At 26.7% G+C, this 12,294-nt stretch overlaps 1 protein-coding gene across 1 annotated transcript; it reads left to right on the top strand.

The window, feature by feature from the left end:
- The first annotated feature begins 5,208 nt into the window (after positions 1-5,208).
- Positions 5,209-6,180, top strand: LOC145847974 (uncharacterized). Its single transcript, XM_082953774.1, has 2 exons — positions 5,209-5,608; positions 5,720-6,180. The coding sequence occupies exons 1-2, from the start codon at positions 5,209-5,211 to the stop codon at positions 6,178-6,180; spliced, it is 861 nt and encodes a 286-aa protein (XP_082809900.1).
- The last annotated feature ends 6,114 nt before the right edge of the window (positions 6,181-12,294 follow it).

Below are 12,294 nucleotides of genomic sequence, written 5' to 3' on the forward strand. Positions count from 1 at the left end.
TATTGTAAATTAGTAGTGTAATATCTTAATTTAAGGGAATAGGAAGGTTCCTCCTTGCTTTTTAATAGTTTATCTTATTTAAAAGAGTTTTATCTGAGCTATCAGACTTTTTTGACCACTTAGAAAAATTCAAAGTAAATTTTTAGATACAAGCTATCAAAGTCAGTGCGCTCAATAGATTGCTAATAGAAAGGAAAGCGCAAACCAAAATCAAAATGCAAAAAAAGACTATTTCATTTGACATTTATCTTCTCCTTCTTTTTTTATCCAATCTTCTTCAAATTTTTACAAAAAGTTTATTATTAAATTTAGATAAATTTAAGGCAGAGTTTTTTATTTTAGAAAAATAAAAATTTTATTGTAAAAAAAAAAAAACTTTTTTGTTTTATTATCTAGAATTTTCATTTGTTGATATTTTTAAAATCGGAAAATTGAAAGTCTTTTAAACTGTTAAAAGAACGTTTATGCAAGTTTGAGATCTCTAGCTTAAAAAATGAAGGAGAAGATAAACTTTTAGTGATTTTTTTAATTTTTGAATAAATTTACCTCAAAAATTTGCGGTCCATACATTTGAATCAAGAACTTTTTACAAAAATTAAAATATCCCTCAAATTAAGTAAAATTTTTTTATTCTATAAAAACTGGCTTATACTTCTTTATGTTATTTATGGATAGTTTATGGTTTTAAAATCACCCTTTAAATTTAACTTACTTATTTTATTTAAATTTTGATTTTGCTGTAAATGCTTAATTTAGTTGTATTTTAGTTAAATTTTTATCCTAAAACTACTAATACTTATAAATACTTTTTAAAGTATCACTAATCACCCCTAACTATCTACCTATCTCTATATATATCAAGTGCTTTAGATTGTCGCTTTATTATTATAATACCTGACGAGCTGCTTAGCAGTGAAACCTTGGTAGTACTAATAAACTTTTGTTCTGAAATTATTGTTAGTTTTTATTTACTATTGTTTTTTTTGAGCACTTTACTATTATCTAGCTAGAGACTTATGTACTTTTAAAGCATGTACTTTTATAGCATGATCAGCATGTACTCTAGAGTTTCCTAATGGTGGCCATAAGTTGCAAAGGGGGCCAAATTAAGGCCAAAATTTGAAACTTACACTAAAAATTCTGGAGTTGACAATCAAGAAAAAAAAAGGTCTTAAAAGTATTTTAAGGATAATTTTGAAAATTGCACCAAATATTACAAAAAAATTTTAAACTTACACTAGACCAGTGCTTTACAGAGTGGGTTGTTTTAGAAAGCTAGGGGGCTATAAGCTGCAAGGGTGCTACAAAGCTGCTATAAAGCCTTAATTTGAAACTCACACTAGGTACTCTGGAGTTCATAATTAAGAGTAAAAAAAGGATGGTTAAATTGAGAATCTATTGATGGGGTCATTGCTTTTTTAATTTCTTCAAAGGGGGCTTCATAAAAAAAAGTTTGGAAAAGCCTGATGTACACTTTAGTCTTTTTAGGCTTAACTTATTGTTTTAGTTTAAGATATAAATTTTAGTCCTTATTTTTTATTATAAATATAAACACACTAATCAAAAATTAGATTGAAATTATTTTACGAATTATACAATTTTACTTACTACATCAGTGACTAATTCTAGAATAGTAATATATGTGAGTTTTTAGAATATAAAAGACTTTGTTAATTTATAGCTATTTTTATAAAGAGTTTGATACTTAAAAAATTAAACTTTTTTTGATAGGAATTAAATGTTGAAATTTATGCTTGAAATTTCATTTTTAATCTTTGGTTGTAAAAGAGATACCAATGACAGTTGAATCATATCTTTTTTTTTAAGTAGGTAATATGGTTTTATAAGTTATATTATTTTACTAAGTACATCAGTGTTTAGTACTAGAATAGTAATTTAAGTTAGTTTTAGAAATTTATAAAACTATTTTAGTTTGTGGCTATTTTTTTAAGGAACTTGATGCATAAAATTAAATTTTTTGGTAATATGAAGTAAATGCATGAAATTTAGTATTTTAATTTTACTTGTAAGAGAGATTTCAATGACAGTTGAATCATTTTTTTTTTATAACTAAATCAATATAAACTTTAAAGTAAATATATAAACTCAGCAATATAATAATTACTATCATTTTTTATTTAATCATAGTAGAAACCATATTTGTATCAAAGAAATGACTAATTTAAAAAAATGGTATTGTTTAAAAGTTTGTAGTAAATTACTTTAAGTTCAAAATAGAATTTAAGATTTTTTTTATTTTTTATTAGTATTTTAAGTAGTACTGTAAGTAAATGTCTATCAATGAAAGTAAACTAATTAGTAATGATGAAATTGACTTCCTTAAATCTGCTTTTGAAGAGTTGACAGACATTAAAATAAAAGAAGATAAAGATTTGTTTGAGTTTCAAGTTAAAGTCAATTTGGCAAAAGATACCTGGGTAAAATCAAAACTAACTGTTCTATTTTCTCAATGTGATTCAAAAAGTGATTATGATGTCATACTCAATGCATTTCCCCACAACTTGTTTGCTGATGATTTTTTACCAACATTAAAAGCTGAAATTTTGATTTGCTGTCCCATCAGCCAAGAAGACTTCAGTTCTGCTGTTTTATTCGAAATCTGCAATATCCTAGTCAGCTGCAAAGAAAAATAAAACAAAATTCTATTGATAAAAAGGGCAAGCAAGTCAAGTTTTTGCTCTTCATTGATCACATGAATGACTTCAAGCGTTATTCAGGACATCTCTGCAACTGGTCTCAAAATCTTGAATTTGCAAGTCTTATGTCAGTAGAAAACAAGCCCCATTACTTTGTGCTGTTGGCCGGAGAAGAAAGAAACTGCAAGTCTTTTGTGCAAAAGATAAGAACCACAAAAGGAATTGACGTCAACAGCGTTAAGAAGCCGTGTAAGGAACGAATGATGAAGGTTCTGTTTGAAGGAGAGTGTGGTGACAATTTGATAAACATTCTTTTGAGGTAGAAAATTTTGCTACTTATGAGGATATGAAAGGGTACTTTGTGAAACTCAACCTGGTAAGTTTGTATGACAGTTTTGTAGCTGATCAGAATCTCTCAACAGCCTTCAATGAATTAAAGTTGAGATTTAAAACTAAGAAAACAAGTAAGGCCTCTGTAAGAAAATAAATTTAGTATTTTTGAGAAGTAACTTTTTACTACAATCATACTTTGCTGTTCTTATAATTTTTGGCTTTTCTTTTATTTATTTCGATTTACTTATTTAAAGTACTTATTATATAAAGTATAAATGAACTTAACAGCTTACATTTAAATTAATTCAAACTACTTGAAAAGTATTATACATTTTACATTTAGTTTGTACTTTACTTCTTCATAATGCATCTAATTTTCAGTGCTCTTTCATTACTTTAGTTGAATTATAAGTTGAGGTGTTAAAAATGAAGTGTTTACTAATTAACTACATGTTTAAATATTTTTTGTGTGCTTTAATAATGTTATTTTAAAGAAACATAAAAATGGCTTAGTTTACTTTTTTATTTGTAGTTTTAAGATAACTTTATACATTAAACCATACCAAAGTAAAATAAATTTCTCAAATGAAACTTAAAATGGTAAAGCTTGTTAATTTTGAATAGCTAAAAAGTTTTGACTTTTGAAAAATTGTAAGTATTTTATAATTATATGTTTATCAATTTTTACCTTACATTTGTTTTAAGATTTTGCTATTTATTTATTAGTTACACAATCTGGTTGTAATTTGCCTGTTAAGTTCTTTGTTTGATATTGCATTGATTGAAGTTGATCTCACATAAGTACTATTAAAAAGATGAAAAAATATAAATTGTAAATTTTTAAAAAGTTTCACATCTTAGAAAACCTGTTAGTTTTTAAAGGTTTTAAATTAAATTTTTTGTTAGTTCAAAAACAATTAGTTGCTTTTTAAGGTAACAACTGTGTGGGAGGAATTATCTATTAGTTTAAACCTTTCATTTGCTTTTGAGAGTAATAAAACTTTTAGAATAAATAACAACAAAAATTCAAAAAAAAGTTAAAACAATGTTTTACAGATTAAATTCCATTCTGTTTTGTAATTTTAATGTTATATGTGTCTGTACTTGTGTTTTTTTAGATAAAAAATATATTTATCAGAATGTGTTGGTGCATAGTTAAATTTAATTTAGGTGAATGCAATTTTATTGCTTATCAATCAAAAGATTTGTAAATTTTAACCTTAAAATAACTTTTTGTAGTAGCTCTTTCTTATAATTTCATGCGATTAATTTTGAAATAATCATAATTTTTTTAGTTTACAATAAAAAATTGTTTTAAAGATTTTTGTTTATAAAAAAATTAAAACAGTTAATTAAATTTTAGTAATTTCATCCAATTTGCTTTTAGCAATTTTGATTAATTGCACTAGTAAGTAGCTGAGTTTTAGCACTTTAATGTTGTTAGTAATTATTTACTTTCAAGTACTGAAAGCTAAATATTATACTAAAAATAACTTCACATAATTTTAGAATATAAAGTTCAAAACTTTTTTATTTCTATTGGCATATACTCTATTCAAATTATTTGTTTCTCTTAAACAATATTTTTGTCTATATTCTACAATTTTTATATTCTTTCTTAAAGTTGATGTTTTGTTTAGTTAAAAATCTATTATTTTTGCCATGCTCAAAAAACATATAAAAAAATTACAAGTGTTTTAATTTGAGTTTAGGTATTTAAATTGAAAAATAAAAATCATGAGTTTAGTGAGGCTTTGATTGATACACCTAATAATGTATGTTTGCAAAAGAATTTTTAAATTTACTTTAACATCTAAAGTTTATATAGATTTTGAAATATAAAGTTTTATCATAAAGAAAGTATACTAATTTACTTGATACTGTTTTTGTTTGTGTACAATTTATAAAACCTATAGTTTAATAAATACAAATCTAGTGTTAGCTTAAGTTGTTTTCGAAAAACTTGGTATAAAAAGGTTTTTGTTTAAATATTAGTTCAATTTTTATTTATGTTTTTCTATAAGAATACTTTTATTTTCAAGAGAGCAGCTTCTATCATTATACATTTGTAATAAAACCAGTTTATAGGTTAATAATTTTTTTTATTCATTATTTCAGTAAAATAAACCTAAAATACTATATGTATAAAATATACATACACTTTGTTAAATTTAATATCTCTTTATTATATTTAGATAGTGTACTTAACATAAACACAATGGATGAAACTTCCCATGAAAAAGTGAAAATTCACAATGAAAGTTCCAGTGAAAAGTTTGAATCTCCTATTGAACATTCCTGCGAGAAAGTCAAAATTCAACGGCTACACGGCACCTACCTTGTATGGGACGCCCGAGATGCTGTGAAAATGCGCAAGGAATGGAAGATGGTGGGGAGGGAAGTAGGTGCTTCGAACGTCAACGTTGAAAAGAGCCTGCCACTTTCGCTGGCCGTGTACCAGGTCAAGTACCTGCTCGTAAAGTACCCCGATCAGGTAGTGGTGGTTGAATTCCAACCTGCTGTTGCGCAGCCTGGTTTCGACCATGAACGGGTGAACCAGGAAGTAGGTGAAAACTTGGAGCGTTTGAAAAGAGAGGAACTTGCAAGCAAGCTGGAGGGTCAAGCGAGGATTTTGGAGGATAAAAAGAGAAGATAATTGCGGGCCTGAACAAATCGAAAATAAAAACGAGGAAAAAGAAAGCTGAAGGAGCATGACAACCGTGAAACAGTGAACTTTGAGTTCACAGAAGCTGATTTCCCAGCATACAAAGAGGAACAACTGGAAAGGTACAGAGAAAGGCTGGAGAAAAACTACAAGCCGAAAGTTAAGCTGGAAATCAAAAGTAAGTGTGGAGGAATTCAAACTGTGGTGCCTTTAGAAGAGCTGAAAATGACGGAGCTGGAAAACGTCCAGTACAGGGTCTTCACCGAGCTGTACGACCAGGGTAAAGTGGTGACGGGAGGCCTCAAGTTTGGCGGGCACTTTCTGGCCTACCCGGGCGACCCGCTCATCTACCACTCTGAGTTTGTGGTCTACTGTGATACGGGTGAAGTTTGGGACAAGTACAGGGTTGCGGCCCACGGCAGGGCTGCCACAAGCGTCAGGAAAACATTTATAATTGCCTCGATCGACAAAGAAAGTGATAGGGTGGCTTTTGAGCCTCTTATTCGTAATTATGACAACAGCTAAAACAACTGATGTTTAGATTTTTTGCTTCTTCTTTAAATAGGAAATTTTTTAAATATTTTTATACATAGATACTTTTTATTGGAAATTTTTGGAATAAGTTATATATTTTTCAATGGCATGTATATATTCTTTTTAAAACCTTTAATATTTTTTATAACTTTAACAATAAGTTCTACTTGGAAATCACTTAAAATAAAATAGAAATAGCAAAGCAGTATATAATTAATGGTTATTAATTTTTGAAGTTAATAAAACTATTTTATTTAAGGAGAGCCTATAAACTGTAGTGCAATGTCTTTAAAATGTTCAAAGCTTTTAACAGTAAACTAATAAAAATAAGTTTTGTACACACTAGAAAAAAAAAAAACTACTTGTCAGTAAATAACCTTTGTTATATGTTTTGAGGGTATTTGCACACATTGTGAACTTATGATTTATGTTACAATTTGATTATCACATTTATTTATTTTGAAAGACATAATTAGAGTCATGTAAAAGTATTTTTACATTAAACTAGACTTTTTTTTTGTTTACGTTACTGAGCACAGGTGCACACTGTGATAATCACTGCTTTGTTGTATTACCTTTAGAAAATTGATGTTTAGATAGAAGTTTTTAAATTTAAATTGGTAATCTTTATTATAGCCAATAAATATTGATGATTATGATAATTAGTATGTTAATGAGCTTGTGCAACAGGAGCTATTTTATGCATGTATGAAATATACTACTTTCATATAAAATTGTATTCTAGCATTGTATAACTTGCAGATTTACTGACTAAGTTTTGGTTTCAACTAATAACACCCGATTGTTCTGCATCTGAACCTTATAAGGCCTCCAAATCACACAGTTTTAGCCAATTAGACAATATGGAAAACGAAGCAACCAGCCATCCGTACATTGGTGTTCTGCTGTCGCTGTTGTCCGCTCTGCTCGTAGGCATCAGCTTCATACTGCAGAAGAAAGGACACCAGAGCATGAGCGCAAGTTAGTTGCACACTAACAAAAGTTTGCTATAAAGTGTTGCTTTTGCGTTTTTAACAGTCACTGTGATAATGTTCAACCAGTGAATAGTTGAGTATCAAAATGAATAGTTTAGCATTTCTGTATAATATGAGTAGTTTAGGTTTTACTTTTATTTTTAACAAAGCAATAAAAATGTAAAAGTTAGTTTTAAATTTTAATTATACTAATTTTAGTGAGGCTAATAAAGCACTTAGTTTTTTTACAATGTGCCAATTAACAGTAATTTTAATAAAGTATTATATACAATACGTCTGTTGTTTTTTCAACCACAATTTGTTAGATTAAAACTATTTTAAAGTTCTTTTACAGACACAAGTATATCAAATTTGCAATGCTTAAAAGAAGTAACTTGGTGGATTGGTATGATTTTAAGTGAGTTTATGTGTTCTCAATAAATATTTTTTTTCTTTTTAACAATAAATTTTTTAAGCACAATCACTTTATTAGAATTATTTGACCAACACTATTTTTTCAATGTACTAACTTTTTTGTATAGCTAAAGTAAAATGTTTACAGTATACTAGAAAATCAAGTTTATATAAAATGTTGTATAACAACAATCAAGAAACATATCATTAATATTGTTTACTGCTTAAATTTATAACTATTATGTGCAGAGAGTTTATGACAACATAGTAGGTACAAATACATTTTGCAGTAAGAATAGGGAAGTTATAAACTTTGTGGCTTACACAATCGCACCCGCAATACTAATCACACCACTCGGAGCTTTCAGAGTTATTGTGACGTGAGTTCAATGTTTATTGTCGAGTTGTAACTATTTCTGTAGGTTTTTGTACCAAGCTTGTATGTATTTCACTTAAACTTTTGTGTATATTTTCGTAAGTATGTAGTTTTTTTTTAAAGTACTATGGGCTTACTTTACTTGACAAAAATGTTGAATAAAGATTTTGATAACTGTGCTTGAGTAATGTGCTATTATTTGGAGTTTTTATTAGTACAAAAATTGTTTTGATAATATTCATAAAACTGTAAAAGTTATTTTCTAACAAAATACTTAAAAATATTTGTTTTTGTCTTCTTTTACTCGATTAAAACACTTATGAACTAAAAATATTGTTTTAACTTTTTAAGAATTGCTAATTCCTATGATAATTAGTTTCTATGTTAGTAATATTTTTGTAAAATAATTTTTTTTTGAAAGTTGTAAATATGAAATATTTTTAAAAGTTTATCTTTAAAAATAACAGAAAAAAATTACTGCTCAAATAAAAACTTTAAGTTCAAATCTACCTATTTTTTTACTATCTAATTCCTTACGTTGAAATTGAACAATAGTTGATTTGTTATATTATGTATTGTTAACCTTTCACGCCTTAAGAGATTTGAATAGATTAGTGCAAAAGTTTACATTGTGATATTTGTTCCGAAAGCTTATAAAAGTGTTATAGAGCTTTTGAAATCTTTTTTTCTTTGCACAGTTACTAATTCACTGTTTTGTATATACAGGGTTGCTAAAAACCTGGAATCATGGAAAAACCTGAGATTTGACAATTTAGGCAAAGAAATAAAACCTGGAAAAATTTGAAATTTGATAAATTTTGAAAACAACCTAAAAATTCGAACAACAATCATTAAAAAAACTGGAAAAACACCTTGAGTTCTAAACTATTATTACATGTAAATAAATTTAAATAAGATATGAAACATCTATTATAAAAACAAGAACAAAAATTGTACCATTATTATTTTTTTCATTAAAAAACACAATTAAAGTAGTAATACAGTGTCTCTTCAATGTTGTTAAACTAGTAAAGACTTTTGTTTCAACTAAGTGTAACTTTATACTAAAATTAGACAAAAAACTATTTTTTTGAAAAACTGGAAGAAATTCAGAATACCTGGGAGAAAATTACAAAAAGCCTTTGGCAACCTTGTGTACATTTACAGATCACTTTACTAGATTTATTTTAGTAAAGAGCAGAAAATAAAATAACAAACGTTTAGTGAAATTGTTTTTGTGGATAAAAACTAATTATTTACAAGTATTTAAACAAATAAATAAATAAAATAGAAATATGTTTAATAAGCTTTACTGAGGAATATATGAGATAGAAATATCTCATGTGCAAAACAGCTGTATAAAACTGGTATTTATTATATAATTAATTATTTAATAAATATTTAATATATATATATGTAAGATATATATATATATATATATATTTATTTATTTAATTATATAAAACTATAATTCAAACAGCTGTTTCACACATTGAAATGTAAAATTTCATGTGATCTTCAGTGAGTTTGAATTATAGTTTTTATATAATTAAATAAATAAATATTAAGCTCCAATTTGATTTGTCGAGCACTATCGATCAGAACTTTGTATAAAAACCTTTAATATATATATATATATATATATATATACATATGTAAGTTATATATGTATATATATAAAAGATATATATATTTATCTAATTATATAAAAACTATATTTTATACAGCTGTTTCATACAAAAAATATAAATTTCATGTACTCTTTAGTAAGCTACAATTTATTACAATAGTAAACAGAAAATTTATATTTTGAAAATTTTTATAATAATTGTGACGTAGTAATGATACAGTTTATTGTACAGTTAGCTGAATTTTAAATACGCGGTGGTTGTTAGTTTATGCATTTTAGGAAAGTTTAAAAGGCTCCATTTTAGAAAATTGTTTTAAGCTATTAGAAAAAAATGTTTGGACTGTTGGAAAAATGTTATAAAAATACTCGTGTTTACCGCTTAAATTTTATTTTGTTATAATATTTAGTTGGTTTTAATTTCGTTAAAAAAGTATTTTTGATAATGGATACATATGTTTTGTCTTTCGCTTTTCTTGTTTAGTTGTTACGTAAAACCTTTAATAAGATATATATACATATATATTCATCAGCTTCAAAACAAGTTTAAAATAAAGCACAAAACAAAATCACTAATGAAAGTTAAAATTTTTTGCATAAATAGATTATGACGTAATTTTGAAACTATCAAAAATCATGCAAAACGGCTTGTGCAAAAACTAATTTACCAATCGAGAATAAAACTAGCAAAAATTCATATAACTTCAGTGAGTAACTATATATTAGGACAGATAATTGAAAGAGATAAAGATAAAATTAAGATGCAAATTAAAATTTAGGTTATTTTAAGATGAAATTAAAACTTGTTAAACTTTAAAAGCGACTTTTTAATATGTCTACAAGACGATACAAACTCGCTTCTTTTGTTTAGGCATCTCTTGTCTTTCAGTGCATATACAACGGCTGATGCTTCTTTGAGACACAGCCTACATATTATGCAAAAAATTTTTAACTTTTAATTAGTGATTTTGTTTTGTGCTTTATTTTAAACTTGTTTTGAAGCTGATGAGTGAATAGTCACGAAACTCGAGTCCTTTGAGTTTTGCATCTTTAAATAAACCTTTTTTATAATACAGCCCTCAAGGTGGGCTCAGTGTGAAAAATTTAATTTATTAAGTTAAATAACTTAATTCTATATATATATATATATATATAATTTATTCAAATGACGATTTTAAAAATGCTGGAACATATGTTTCATAAAGACAAAAAAAGATTGTCTCTAATCTTCAGCCAGTTCAAATTTAAAATAAAAAGCACTTTGGTAAACAAAGATGCAAAAGTTTACAAAAAAACAAAAACATCGTCATTTCAATAAAATATTTAAAAGCTTTTCAAGTGGGCTCAGAAGAAGGTGTTCAAGTTTGAATATTAACCTTATTTTATATATATATAAAAAAACTGAAGTTAAGCTTCCGCCCTTTTTAAATAGTACTTCAATTTTCATGACAGTTAAGTTTTATTAACTATACTTAACACTTTAACAAGTTATAGCAATCGCATACTACTGAAATACATTGAATTAAAATTTGTAAAAGTTTTAAAGTGAAAGGCATAAATCAAAAGTTTTCTTAATCAAACTATGATTATTTTTCTATATACTAAGCTAAGTTTGGTTTAACTTTTTTCTGTATCATGTATAATTGCGTATCAAAATCTATATATATTTATATTTAAAAAATGAGATTGCAAAAACTTATTAAAAATAAAAGTTAGTTTACGAAAATAAAATTATGGTTATTACCAGAGTTTATTAAAACTCTTTTGATAGATTTTGGTCTAATTTTAAATACCAGTAACTCATTTTTAAAAATAAAACGTAGTATTTTATTTATACTTTATATAGTTGTCATTAACTTATAACTATTTCTAAATTAAAAGATTATAAACTTTACAAAAATTAATTAAAAAATCATGTTATACTTGATTTGTTGTATTTATTAACTTCTTATTTAAATAAATAAAACATTTCCATTAACATCTATACCAAAATCAAGCTGAGTATTTCTTGAACTATAAAAAAATACTGATGACACTTTTCCTGAAACGTTTAAATTCACAAAAAAATTACTGTATATTAGACACTTCCATTGGTATTATTGTAAAAACTCTATAGCACATAAAGCACAAACACACGTATTTTATCAGGTCAGTGCTGTCCGCGGTGTTTTAAGGAAAAGCTGAAGCGGAACGGGAAGCTGGGTGTACTGTTGAGCTTGCTGGGCAGCACCGTGATCATCATACACGCCCCGGCACACGAGAAAATATCAGAATTTGACGAGCTCGTAGTGCAAATGACCAGTTTCGGTGAGTTTCATTGACATTATAACGCTAACTAGTCGGAGCGTTTGAAAGAGTTAAATGTCATCACACAAAATAGTACTGAGTTAGTAACATCATGGTGTCGGGTAGCTGTCAAATTTGCACGAGCGTACAAATTGCACGAGGGAGCAAAATTGTACGAGTGCATGAAATTGCACGAAGATACTTTTGCACAAAGGGTTTTATTTTGCACGAGCAGACAGTTTGCACGGGTTAATTTTTTTATTAATTTAATTTTTTTTTTACTATCACTGTTACCCCTAACCCTTACCCTCGGTCGGTAAGTTGTTTTTTTCTTACTATTATTTTTGTTATTATTATTTTTTCTTTTAATTAATTTAATTTCAATATTTTTTTCATTTTTTTTTACTATTACTGTTACCCCTAACCCT

Source organism: Thalia democratica, unplaced genomic scaffold (assembly GCF_965202585.1).
Source record: "Thalia democratica unplaced genomic scaffold, ktThaDemo2.hap1.1 HAP1_SCAFFOLD_1168, whole genome shotgun sequence".
NCBI classification, from domain to species: domain Eukaryota; kingdom Metazoa; phylum Chordata; class Thaliacea; order Salpida; family Salpidae; genus Thalia; species Thalia democratica.